This window comes from Haplochromis burtoni, unplaced genomic scaffold (genome assembly GCF_018398535.1).
Source record: "Haplochromis burtoni strain Fernald_Lab_line unplaced genomic scaffold, NCSU_Asbu1 Contig_14, whole genome shotgun sequence".
Taxonomy (NCBI): domain Eukaryota; kingdom Metazoa; phylum Chordata; class Actinopteri; order Cichliformes; family Cichlidae; genus Haplochromis; species Haplochromis burtoni.
This window is the reverse complement of record NW_024582375.1, coordinates 235,759-246,739: the sequence shown is the minus strand read 5'-3', so window position 1 is coordinate 246,739 and position 10,981 is coordinate 235,759. Positions and strand designations below refer to the sequence as shown.

Genomic DNA, 10,981 nt, shown 5'->3' with positions numbered 1-10,981 from the left:
CGACGTGTCGTTTGAAGCTTTGTAAGATCGCAAAAGACGCAGGAATAAGTAGCAGGATTTAAGAGTGTAATAACGGACTGAAACAGAAGATGGCAGCACTGCATGTACAAGGATGCCAGCTGCCGTTAAACACCGAAGAAGAAGAAGCAGCTGTGTCCCAGAATTCATAGCGCGGCCCAGCTTAGTTTCCAACAATGGCGGTAGCTAGTTAGTTTTAATATTACTCTTATTATTCTTTCTGGGTCACAAAATAAACGTTTAACATATTTTCAGGCGAGAATGTAGCTGTGTAAACCTCAAATATCGGCTCAGTTTATCAGGACACCACATATTTTCAAAAGCGCTCCGACGTTTTCGGAGACGTCTGTTACCCACTAGCTCGATAGCTAGCCGGGGGCTAGGTCACTAGCGCGTGAGAACACCGGACTCCCGGCAAATTGTTTTCAAACCCACCGCCGTCTTTCGCGACTCAGGTTAAATATAGAGACTCCCGGCAAATTGTTTTCAAACCCACCGCCGTCTTTCGCGACTCAGGTTAAACATATATATGAGTCACTTAGATAAATTAAAAATGTTGTTGTTTGGCTTTTTTTTTTTTTAGTATTTTATTTGTTCCTGAGTAAATCGGTTTGGCTGAGATTAAAGTTATAGTTTTTACACAGCTGAATAAACGTCAAGCAGACAGCTGATTATCAGAAGTGTGAGATGCTGGAGAATATACTCCGGTGTCCTGTTATATTTTAGATAGCAAGGAGTTTATTAAACTTCACCGAAACAATCTGCAAATTTCATTAAAATTGAATAAACTATCATCTTGTCTTTATTTTTAGTTAGCACCTTAAAAGCTTAAAGCTGTAAGCTAATGATAGTTATATAAGAGCAGATGCTGCTGGTGCAATAAGCTGTAGTTTTACGTCCAGTGGATGATGATCTGATTAGTCGACTAATCGCATAAATAATCGGTGACTAGTCGACTATCAAAATAATCGTTTGTGGCAGCCCTAATACAAATACAGGCCATTTAAATATTGCTTTAATAAAGTGTATTGAATAATTATGAACTTTCAGTAACCAGTGGTAAGGCAAAAAAAGTGAAAACCAAATAAATCCCATAACGGTGGTGGGGGTTTGAGCTACAGTGAACTTTTAAAAACTTTCAGAAGTGCTCTATTCACTATTTATTTTTTGTGATTTCTTTTTCAGTGAAAATGCCAGAATAAACGTATAAACTCTGAAGCTTCTGAAGATTAACAGTTGTGTACATTGTTATGTTTCTCCAAGCTGGATGTCCTTGTTTCTTCGGTTAACTCTGATCACAAGTGACTCCTAATCTGTGGTCCTATATGAGCAGGCACATCACATCAGACTTTTGAAGCCTTGCGCAGGTCTCTGAGTGTTGGTGTGTCATTCATCACTACAGTCCAAGACCGAAATATCACAGCAGCTGCAGACTCTAAAGCCCTTTTCATCAGTCTGTCATTCAGATTTATCTTATTTTTACATTAACATTTCTCAAAGCCTCATTCAGACATACCCACACTGATTGAGAGCCACAGTGCCATAGGTGCAAAACAGCTGTTCTATACCCCCACTTCCACACACGCTTATTAGAAAGGGAGTCCTCTCACTTTTAAACTAGCAATACCAAAAATTTACAAATTTACAGTGCTGCTGCAAATAAGAAACTTTGCCAGTTGGATAAGATGTGCATGTTAATGCAAGATTAGTAATAATACAAGCCTCATTGCTGTTTATGGCATTTTGGTGGGTTGAGGGACTCACAAAGACACACAAGAGTCATCTATCACTGGAATCTCGTGTGTATCAATTAATGAGACGTTAATTGTGAAGTCCTGAAACTGATGTAAATGCCAACAGTGACCTACACGGCTCATTCAAACATGTAATTAACATATTTAGATGCAGTCAGATTCATTCATGGTAACGTGCGCTAGTTTGAAATGGGCTTTAGTGTCTCTTCCTCCATCCACACATAGCAAACAGATCAGCCGCAAAATTTGCCTAATTCACAGCAGACTGTTCTTGTGAACCTTTATCTAACGTCTATCTATAAATCCTCATAAGTACAACTTCCAGCACGTAGGGTAACCCAACAGCTCATCGGATGTTTAGGGAAATGTAGGATGCTGTGCTTTTGTGCTGGTTAAGAGATGCAATTAGTAAACAGTGTGTTGTTTCTTCCATGAGACAGCCCATATACCTGAAATATGTTTCTCTCTGAATCTGCTTCTCTTTGTTTCTTTTGATGATACTATTTTGAGGTTCAACTCTGTTGTCAAGCAAGAGAAGAAGAAAAAAAACCTTCAAAAGATAAAGCTCTGAAGCAACAAAGTGCTCTAATTGCTGTATTGGCTATGACAGCCTCGTTCTTTTCTTTCATCACCAACACACTCCATCAACCTTTTCTCTGTCCTCCTGCAGTGCACTCATCTCTCCTCTTCAACATTTTGTCCTGTGACAGTAGCGAAAAATGGCCGACCTTACCTGGATTTACCCCTCCTTCCCCATTATTTCTCTTTTTGTCCATCGCAAACAGACACATCTAATTATTTTGCGATGTGCCCATTTTTTTCCCCTCTGCATCTTCCACTCGAACCACTCTGAACACTGGAGGTCACATATTTAAATAGTTTCTCTTCCCATCCGCGATGAGCACAAAAAGACATAAAACCAGAGTTATTTATTATGATATAAAACACGCAGTTTCGGGAAAATGAAACCTTGGAAGATGGACGATATTGAATTTTTCAAGATGGTGCTCGGTTCGAGCCATTGTCTTCCCCCTCTCCCTCGGTCTCTCTGGGGACCCGGCACTGTTACGTGTTGCATTTAAGCACACAGGTCAATAAAGGTAATTGATAAGCTCTAGGATATATTGTGATAAATGAAGGATATCTCTGGTGCAATAAATCAAACTACCTCTCAGGCTATAAATGGACAATTGTATGCCCCCGCCTAATGGGAATAAGCATAAACTCATCTCCGTATAACAGACAGACATCTATAGAGCTGTATTATTGGGCCATCACTTACACTTTATGAGCACCTCAGATACTGAGGCAGGGCCAGTGCAGCATCTCGGAAGGCCAGTTTATAGATTATTGGCAAGTCCATCGATCTGTCCGAAGAAGCCTTGGAATCACTTTTTCAACTGAGACGGGCAGAGCTGACAAGTGCCTTATACGGCTAAAAATTAAACGTAACGTAAGATGCTTAAATTTGTCTTCCTATTAAATAATACCAAGAAACTTACATTCCAGACTCATGAGTTATTTAATATTGCTTTATGGCAGTTTACTTGATATTCTCCCCATCAAAGGGTAAACGTCTTCTACAGGCACTAGTGAACACATGAAAAACTGCTGCCCTCTAGTGGTCGCAAGCTGAAATGATCTTTATCCATTTTTATTTTGAACATAACAAAACAATGACGCACATTACTGTCACAAAACCGTCACACTCACATACACACTCGCAGTTATAACATTTTAAATTTGAACAATTAAAAACAAAAAAAAAAAAAAAAAAAAAAAAAACCACCCAGCAGTGCAAAAACTATTTAAAACAAACAAACAAATACTTTGGCATCAGGAAAGAGCTCACAGCTTATTTGCACATTCACCAGAATTATTTCAGCACAACTATATGCTAATATATATTTAGACAGCTATTTCACCCCATTTTTAAACTCACATTTCCATCATGTGTATACTGGCACACGCTTTCAGTACATTGTACGCATTTATTTTTTTTCCATGGTCCTTTCTCATAAATAACTGCTGAGTGGTTTCTGGAAGCTGAACAAAAAAGAAAAGTGGTCCAGTGCATGTGCCTCTCCAACTGAGCGCTGCAGAAAGCCTTTTTGTCCAGTTTTGATGAGATTATTTTCTCTTGTGGCTCACAAGGTTCAAAATAAATTCTCCAATATGGAATAAAAAAAAAAAAATCTTCTGTTCTCAATTTTAAAAATTCATGAAAGGAAAAAAAAAGCGAAGTCCTTGTTTCAATTTGCGGCCAAGATCAGAGCTTTGTTACAAGCCCGTCTGGCCTGTTCTACATTGTAGTCCATTTTAGAGCTTTTGCGTCACTCTTGGTGGTTTACAAGAGCTGAGCAGTCATTAGTCTCAGTCTAAGACTAGCCCAGCTGCCTCAACTCAAGCAGCTGATGACAAAGTTTCACTCATTAGATTTTTTTTTTGTGTTTAGGCTTTCAAGATCAGCAGGTACGACTTCAATTCCTTGCAAAAGCTCATCATCCATAAAGCCCGTGTCCCGTCATTGTCCTTCAGGTTCGTCACCGCTCCCGAGTTTTCCTGTTGATCTTTGCCACACTGTTCCTCAGTCTCTTCGTAAAGAGTGTGTGTGATTTACCACAATAAGTGTGTGTCGTTTTTAACAGTTCCTCTTCTAAAGGCTCCAACAAAGACGTCACTGGGTCTGTGCCGAAAGTGTACTGGAACGACAAAACAGGCCTTTCGTTAAGTCTGGCTTTGTGTTTTCAGCTTAACTTTGAGTTAAATTCCAAAGCTTTAATCTGTTTCAGCTTGGACCACGACAAAGAAAAGACGCGTGATATTTCAATCTGCAGTCTGTTCTGTATCCTATGACCTCTCTGCCTGTCCAATCCAATATATGGAAGGCATAAAGCGAGGAACGCAAACGCATATACAGAAAGCCAGAGGAGGAGCGCATGTTTCATTTAATTTCTCCCTCTTGAACAAAAGCCTAAAGAACATAAAAAACACTAAAAACTAAAGAACATTCTCTTTGTGTGAATCAAAGCTCAATATCAAATTTGGCATTTCACATGTAATGGAGACCTTTGTGTCCAACACGCAGGCAAAATAACTTACACTATCCCATTTCTGTTTCTTAAGTATGCTAGTGTCCTTATGGCTCTGCAGTTGGCTCAGAAACGTGAAACGAGAAGCAGCAGAACTGATCAGATTTCCCAAGTGAGCGAGCAAAGTGGTGTGCTGAGCTGAATTTGTGCTCAGAAGATGCGTTTCCTTAGATACATTAAAAACTAAATCAGCTTCAATCATGAGGGACTCCAAATCTGATTGGTCAGCCAGGCTTGCACATAAACCGCTGGGTGTTGATGGGGGTCAGTTTTATGCTATAGGCTTACCATCCAGTAACAGCCAGGGATTAGAGGAAGAATTTCATGTCTTCCCAATAATGAAGGGCCCTTTACAATACTCTGAGGAAATCAATGGGGAATTACCATTTTTTATGCCAGCTCATTTACTTGCAGTTGGGTCTGATATTCGGTCACAAAGAGCAAGAGGTTTTTATGAGCGCATACTTATACACACCCGCTGCTCATAAAGTTGCATTTACAGTTGGGTGTATTGATTTTGTGCGGCTGATGGGGCGCTGCTGGTGCGCACACTCCAACTCTAAAAGTGCCACCAGCTGTAAAAATTTAACTGCTGCTTCCTGGGCGCAGCTTTTTTTTGCAGCGGCGGGAGGGAGGAGATGCTTTACGACAAACAGGCCGATGTGCTGTGTTGGAGGCAGGGGAGGGGCCGTACCCTCGCTTCTTTGTGTGTGGATGCAGAGCATGGACATTGACTTACACACACCGTCTCCGGTTTATTGGGAATATTAACTGCTAGAATAAAGATCCTGGTTAAAATATTAACCAAAAAAAGGGGGAAAGAAGTAAATCATTAGTTTTAGCATTAGCACAAATGATGCATTCAGGAGCCTTTGTCCTGCTGTGTAGCTGCTTATATATACACGAGTTGCATAACCCAGTGGTTCCTGGGCACAAAATGTGAGAGATGAAAATTGGTCTATTGTAGTAGTCCTGCAGTCATCTCACAATGTGACTGCTGTTATTATTGTCTACGTCTACAAACTCACTCATATTTAGAGGGTATGACGTACGCTCTCATTCTTGCTGCTCCTTCTGAGCCACAGTTTATCTTGTAAATAACATTCTGAAATTTCAAAGTAAAGGCACCGTCAGAACCTGCCTTTTCTCACGGTTTCCCTAACGATCATCACTGTGCCTCAGCCCCAAGTCACCTGACTGCACACCTGCTCTGTATTAGTATTCATTCATCACGTGCTGTTCAACCAGAAAAGCTTCTCCAACAGCTCAGGGGAGTGTGGCACTTCCACTGTGGAGGTTTTGATAAGAAATTTGATAAAAGCTGCCTTGACTGGGGTCGTCTATCCTTGACATCACCGTCCATCAGCACAACCCTGCAGGGATAACGCTGCGCTTCTGCTTTCACAACAGTAACTGTGACAATACATACTTGCATACATTTCTTGGTAAATGCACATGGTACTGTCCTGCTACTATGAAGTGTAGCTGTACAACAAGCTCAAAGCATGAAATGTTTTTTCAGGAACTATTAAACGCACAAGACTAATCCATACTCTTGCATCCTTCTGGCAAACCAGACTTAAATCTATAAAAGTATTGTGCAGAATGAGTGGGTGTCTCCACCTGCACATACAGTGCTGGTTAATGTGTCTACTGCCATAATTGATCCTGTCCTGGAAAGCCACAGTCTTAACTGCAGGCCAAGGATAAGGTATAGATAAGGCATTACGCTGATCTATGTTCAATAGGAAAGCAATGAGGCTCCCAGTGTTGATGGCTTCATTAAGTAAATGCCACTCATGTCGTCAATATCATTACACTGCTGGTAAGCAACCCATAAACATCCTCGTGGGGGAAATTAGCTTTCCTCCAACCTTCTGCCAGTGGTGGAGATTTGTGTCTTCCAATGCAGACAATCTGAAGTCACCAGCACTTTTAGTCTTTAGGGTCAACACCAATCTGAAATCTCATCAAGGAGGGGAACGAATCAGGGCACGAGGTGTGTCTCTGGGTTCAGAGGGGCTATAAAAGGGCTTTCCATCAGACGTTGCGCTAAATTGCAGCTACAATACGTTGAAAAGGTTCAACAAGTCACTTTTTAAACCTGGGACACTTTGACATTAGCTTTTTGCTGCTTTTCATTCTGTCATATGAATGTAAACTTATCCATTTGTCTTCCACTAACAATATCTGTCTTTTGTATTTTTACACACCTCTGTTGCTTGTGAAGCTCGCACACAAGAATTTCACTCGCATGTACTGTACCAGTGTACCTGCACATGTGATGTGACAATAAAAGTGATTTGATTTTGATTTAAAAAGTATATAATCACTGTGTGTTGTTAAAACCCCTAAAACCATACACACACACACACACACACACGACTGTCTTTAGCCGTTTCTGTTTCTAGACCCTTTCACGTCTGTCATGTGTGTTCAGGGTGAACATGCTCTCATCTGTGAAATGCACAGGTCGGCAGTGGTGGACCTGCTCATCCTGGTATTCTATGGCAAATGGCACGGCACCGACAGACCAGGCTCATGTTGTTTGGTCAGAGACATTTACACCAGTGGGCTGCTGGAGGTCATTTTGCAGCTCTGGCAGTGCTTATCCCGCTCCTCCTTGCACAAAACAGCAGATACTGGTCCTGTTGATTGATTGATTAAGGGCCTTCTACGGCCCAGTTCATCTCTCCTAGAGTAACCGCCTGTCTCCTAGAATCTTCTCTATGCTCTTGAGAGTGTGCTGGAAGACACAGCAAACCCTCTGGCAAAGGCACCTATTGATGTGCCTTTCTGGAAGAACTGGAATACCTGTGCAACATCTGTAGGGTCTAGGTATCACCTCAAGCTAGCAGCAGTGACACTGATACTAGCCAAACACAAAACAAGTGAAAGAATATTCAGAAAGGATAAGGAAGGAAAATTATCAGCAGCCTCCACCTGTGAAACCATTTCTTTTCATGGTTGTCTCATTGTTGCTCCTTTTTCATTAACACAAAGCAGTTGAAACTGATTTGTGTTAATGAAAAAGGAGCAACCGACCCCCTCTACTTAACTGACCAGATCAATATCCAGAAGTTTCACTGACATGCTGGTACACTCACATATTTATACCATACCACGATTGTTCCTTTAATTTTTCTGAGCAGCATAAATATCCCAGTAACACTCACATAATCCAAAAACACACCATGGCATGCTGACCTTTTTTATGGCTTCGTAAACAGCCCTGAAAGTAGGCTGTTTGTAGTCGTGGTAAACTCCTCTGTTTCCATGGAGTATGTAGATGCCATCCTCCTCAGCTGAGGCACAGTTGCTGCCATAGATGCAGTGATCCGGGCGATAGTTCCACTGGCACGGAAACTCCAGCAAGGACTCTGCAGACAGAAGCAGATGACAAAGGTGGCACAAACTTGGTATTCTGTACACTTTTACAGATACGATATGCTGTGAATTAGTAACTTAGTGTGTGTCTAAATGCGTGCAGTCATACCAGGGTTATAGTGGAAAATGATATTTAGTAGGTCCTGGTCTCCCCATGTTATGTTCAGTTTATATTTCTGGAGTAGAGGCATCAGGAGCTCTTCCCAGCGCAGCCCCACTGATGTCATGTCATTCTGTCAACACAGACAAGCACACACACACACACACACACACACACACAACACGATTATATTTACAGTTTTGGTGCAGGGAGGTTCGCACTGGCACTTTCATGGACTTGAGTGCAAATCCACTAGAGAAGGAGGACATCTTGTGGTCACTAAAGGTAATACACCGATACAACCTCACCTTAAAGAACATGCTCCTCATACGTGTCAGATTCATGAGCATGACCCCTGAGTTGATGCCCGTCCTGCCGTAGAACGGGTGACGGGCAAAGCGATTGTACCAGGCGATGCGGGGCTCCTCGTGCTCTGGAGCCATAGCAGCCAGCTGAGAAGAATTAAAGTCAGACAGGAACCTCCACAAGAGGTCCACCGGCTGCAGGAAGAGGATGTCTGAGTCCACATACACAATAGAGTCAACGTCCTCTAAGATGAGCTGGGAAAGGACAACAGATGGAATATTTGTGATGCTCATGTAAGTGCAGAAAAGCATACTTCACAGACTTGAAGTAATCCAAAATAAAAATCACTACGAATACATTTTTCAACTTCACTCTTCAGAATTAAAATAATATTACAGCTTACAGGTAAGAAGAGTCGCTGTGAAGCGCAGGGTTTGAAGAGTTTCTTCCACTCCGCTGCATTCTCATTGGGGAACCTGATGGAGTAGACTCTGTAGCTGAACCTGTAGCGAATAAAACCAGGCCACGACTCCAACTGGAACACAGATATGAATGCACTGGTTTTGCTACCTGAAGTAATGCGCAATATGGCATTCGTAATCATCAGCACTCAACAGAAATGGCTACCAATGTTAGGTTTCATTGTTACGCTTCAAAAGCAAAGTTACCCACTCACAGCTTCAATGAAGCCGGCGTGAAGCTGATCGTCTGCAAAGATGTGCAGATGGAGGCGCTTGACGCTGAAGAGCACAGCAGACTTAATCATGGTGAGCGTCTCCTCCAGCCTCTCCCCGCAGGCCACCACAGCCAAGTGCATGGGAGGTTCAGGCCTGGTACCAGCAGCCTCCTGCTGAGCCTGCTGACGCATGATGTACCTGAGGGAGAAGACGTAATTGGAGGTGCGTTACACTCGGGCAGAGCCACACTCGAGATATTTTGGGCAAGATGATCTGAGTCCTATAACAGTAATAAACTTACCATATAGGAGGCAAGCTAGTATTTATTATATTCCTTTAGTGCAAAGGGTGGAGGATTTGGTGAGTGTGACTTGATCTCTCTAGAGCACTCACACTGTAGTTGTTTTAAGCCATGCCTGTATTTAACTGCACCCAGTAATTCTAATCGTGAATAAATCCCCAAAGTAGTCATTTGTCACTACGGTGAAGAACTGTCGCTTTCTTTGTCTTATGTGAAAGAAACTTTTAAATTCTGGACTAAAAAACGTGTTTCAAAATGTATTTTCTAACCCCCTTAATAGAAAATAAAATCCCCCCAAAAATTGTGCTTCAGGCTGGGATACTTAAACCACTACGCTGTACAACAGTATTTGGCGCCCTCTGCTGGATTAAATATGCAAAGACGCTATCTAAAACGTATCCTGAGCCTTTCCCCCCATTATTTTCTGGGTACAAGTAGAAATTGTGATTATTCAGATAAATCTGTGACAGAAAATATCAACACGTTATTCAGATGTTTAATCCATTTAGTATGAAGTACCCACTTTTCTCTTCCTTTACTCTGCCCAAACCTGAACCATAGCAAACACAGCCATGTGTGGACACCATGTTGATTTAAAGCAGCGTGATAAAAACACACATTTAGGCTACGTCAGTTATTTTTGTACTAGCACATTTTTTAATTCATTTGCCAAAGATATGGCTGTGGGACACACAATGTGTGGTTTACACAGATCCTACATCACTGACATATCGACACATATCTTTTATACATGAGACCTGCACGTTAAAGTGCAAACCTAAGCAGGTACTGTGCAGCATGTCTAAATATTTACTTGTTGAGCTTCCCTATGACCGAGTCGCATTCCTGATGTGATTCCTGAGTGATTACACATGAGTACCGGCGCATGCTTTCTGAGTTTTACAGCTTGTCCCGTGAAGCACAACAACGTTGTTTCGATTTATTAAAACATTGAAAATCCTACCAATTGAACGAGAGTGCGTTTTTATCCGTGACCCCTCGCCTGGCTCCAGACGTTCTCAGTGGGATGAGAATCTTCTTTGCTCCGTTTCTTCTGGCGGACACGTCCGAGTAAAAGAGCCTGCTGTAAACATACAAGCCCGAAAACACGGCAAACACCATGCACAGCATCAGTGCACGCATGTACCGCCGCATTATACAGTTTCAAAACGCAACTCGGAGCTGAAATCATTACACAGAAACTAGCATTTAATCATAGGCCGCTAAGCTAGACGCCGCGGTAACGCATATCCGGCGGGGATTTACAAAATTAAACTCACTCCAGCACCAATTACGCCCCCTGGCGGTGGTTTGTTTTCTTTTCTTTTGTTTTTTCTTTTTTTTTT

General features: G+C 41.9%; 1 protein-coding gene across 1 annotated transcript; it reads right to left on the bottom strand.

Moving 5' to 3' along the window:
- Positions 1–977: 977 nt before the first annotated feature.
- On the bottom strand, positions 978–10,972 carry gxylt1b (glucoside xylosyltransferase 1b). Its single transcript, XM_005915580.2, has 7 exons — positions 10,600–10,972; positions 9,334–9,532; positions 9,061–9,192; positions 8,660–8,911; positions 8,361–8,484; positions 8,072–8,244; positions 978–4,474 (listed from the first exon to the last, which is right to left on the bottom strand). Exons 1-7 carry the CDS (start codon positions 10,788–10,790, stop codon positions 4,316–4,318), a joined length of 1,230 nt encoding a protein of 409 aa, XP_005915642.1. The 5' UTR covers positions 10,791–10,972; the 3' UTR covers positions 978–4,315.
- Positions 10,973–10,981: the final 9 nt, after the last annotated feature.

What these genes read in the sequence shown, in the direction of transcription:
- gxylt1b (XM_005915580.2), bottom strand. Translation starts at nt 10,790, where the DNA reads ATGCGGCGGTACATGCGTGCACTGATGCTGTGCATGGTGTTTGCCGTG. An exon ending in AACGCACTCTCGTTCAATTG is followed by an intron (nt 9,533 to 10,599) that starts GTAGGATTTTCA and finishes CTTCTCCCTCAG; the next exon opens with GTACATCATGCGTCAGCAGG. An exon ending in CACAGCGACTCTTCTTACCT is followed by an intron (nt 8,912 to 9,060) that starts GTAAGCTGTAAT and finishes GTCCTTTCCCAG; the next exon opens with CTCATCTTAGAGGACGTTGA.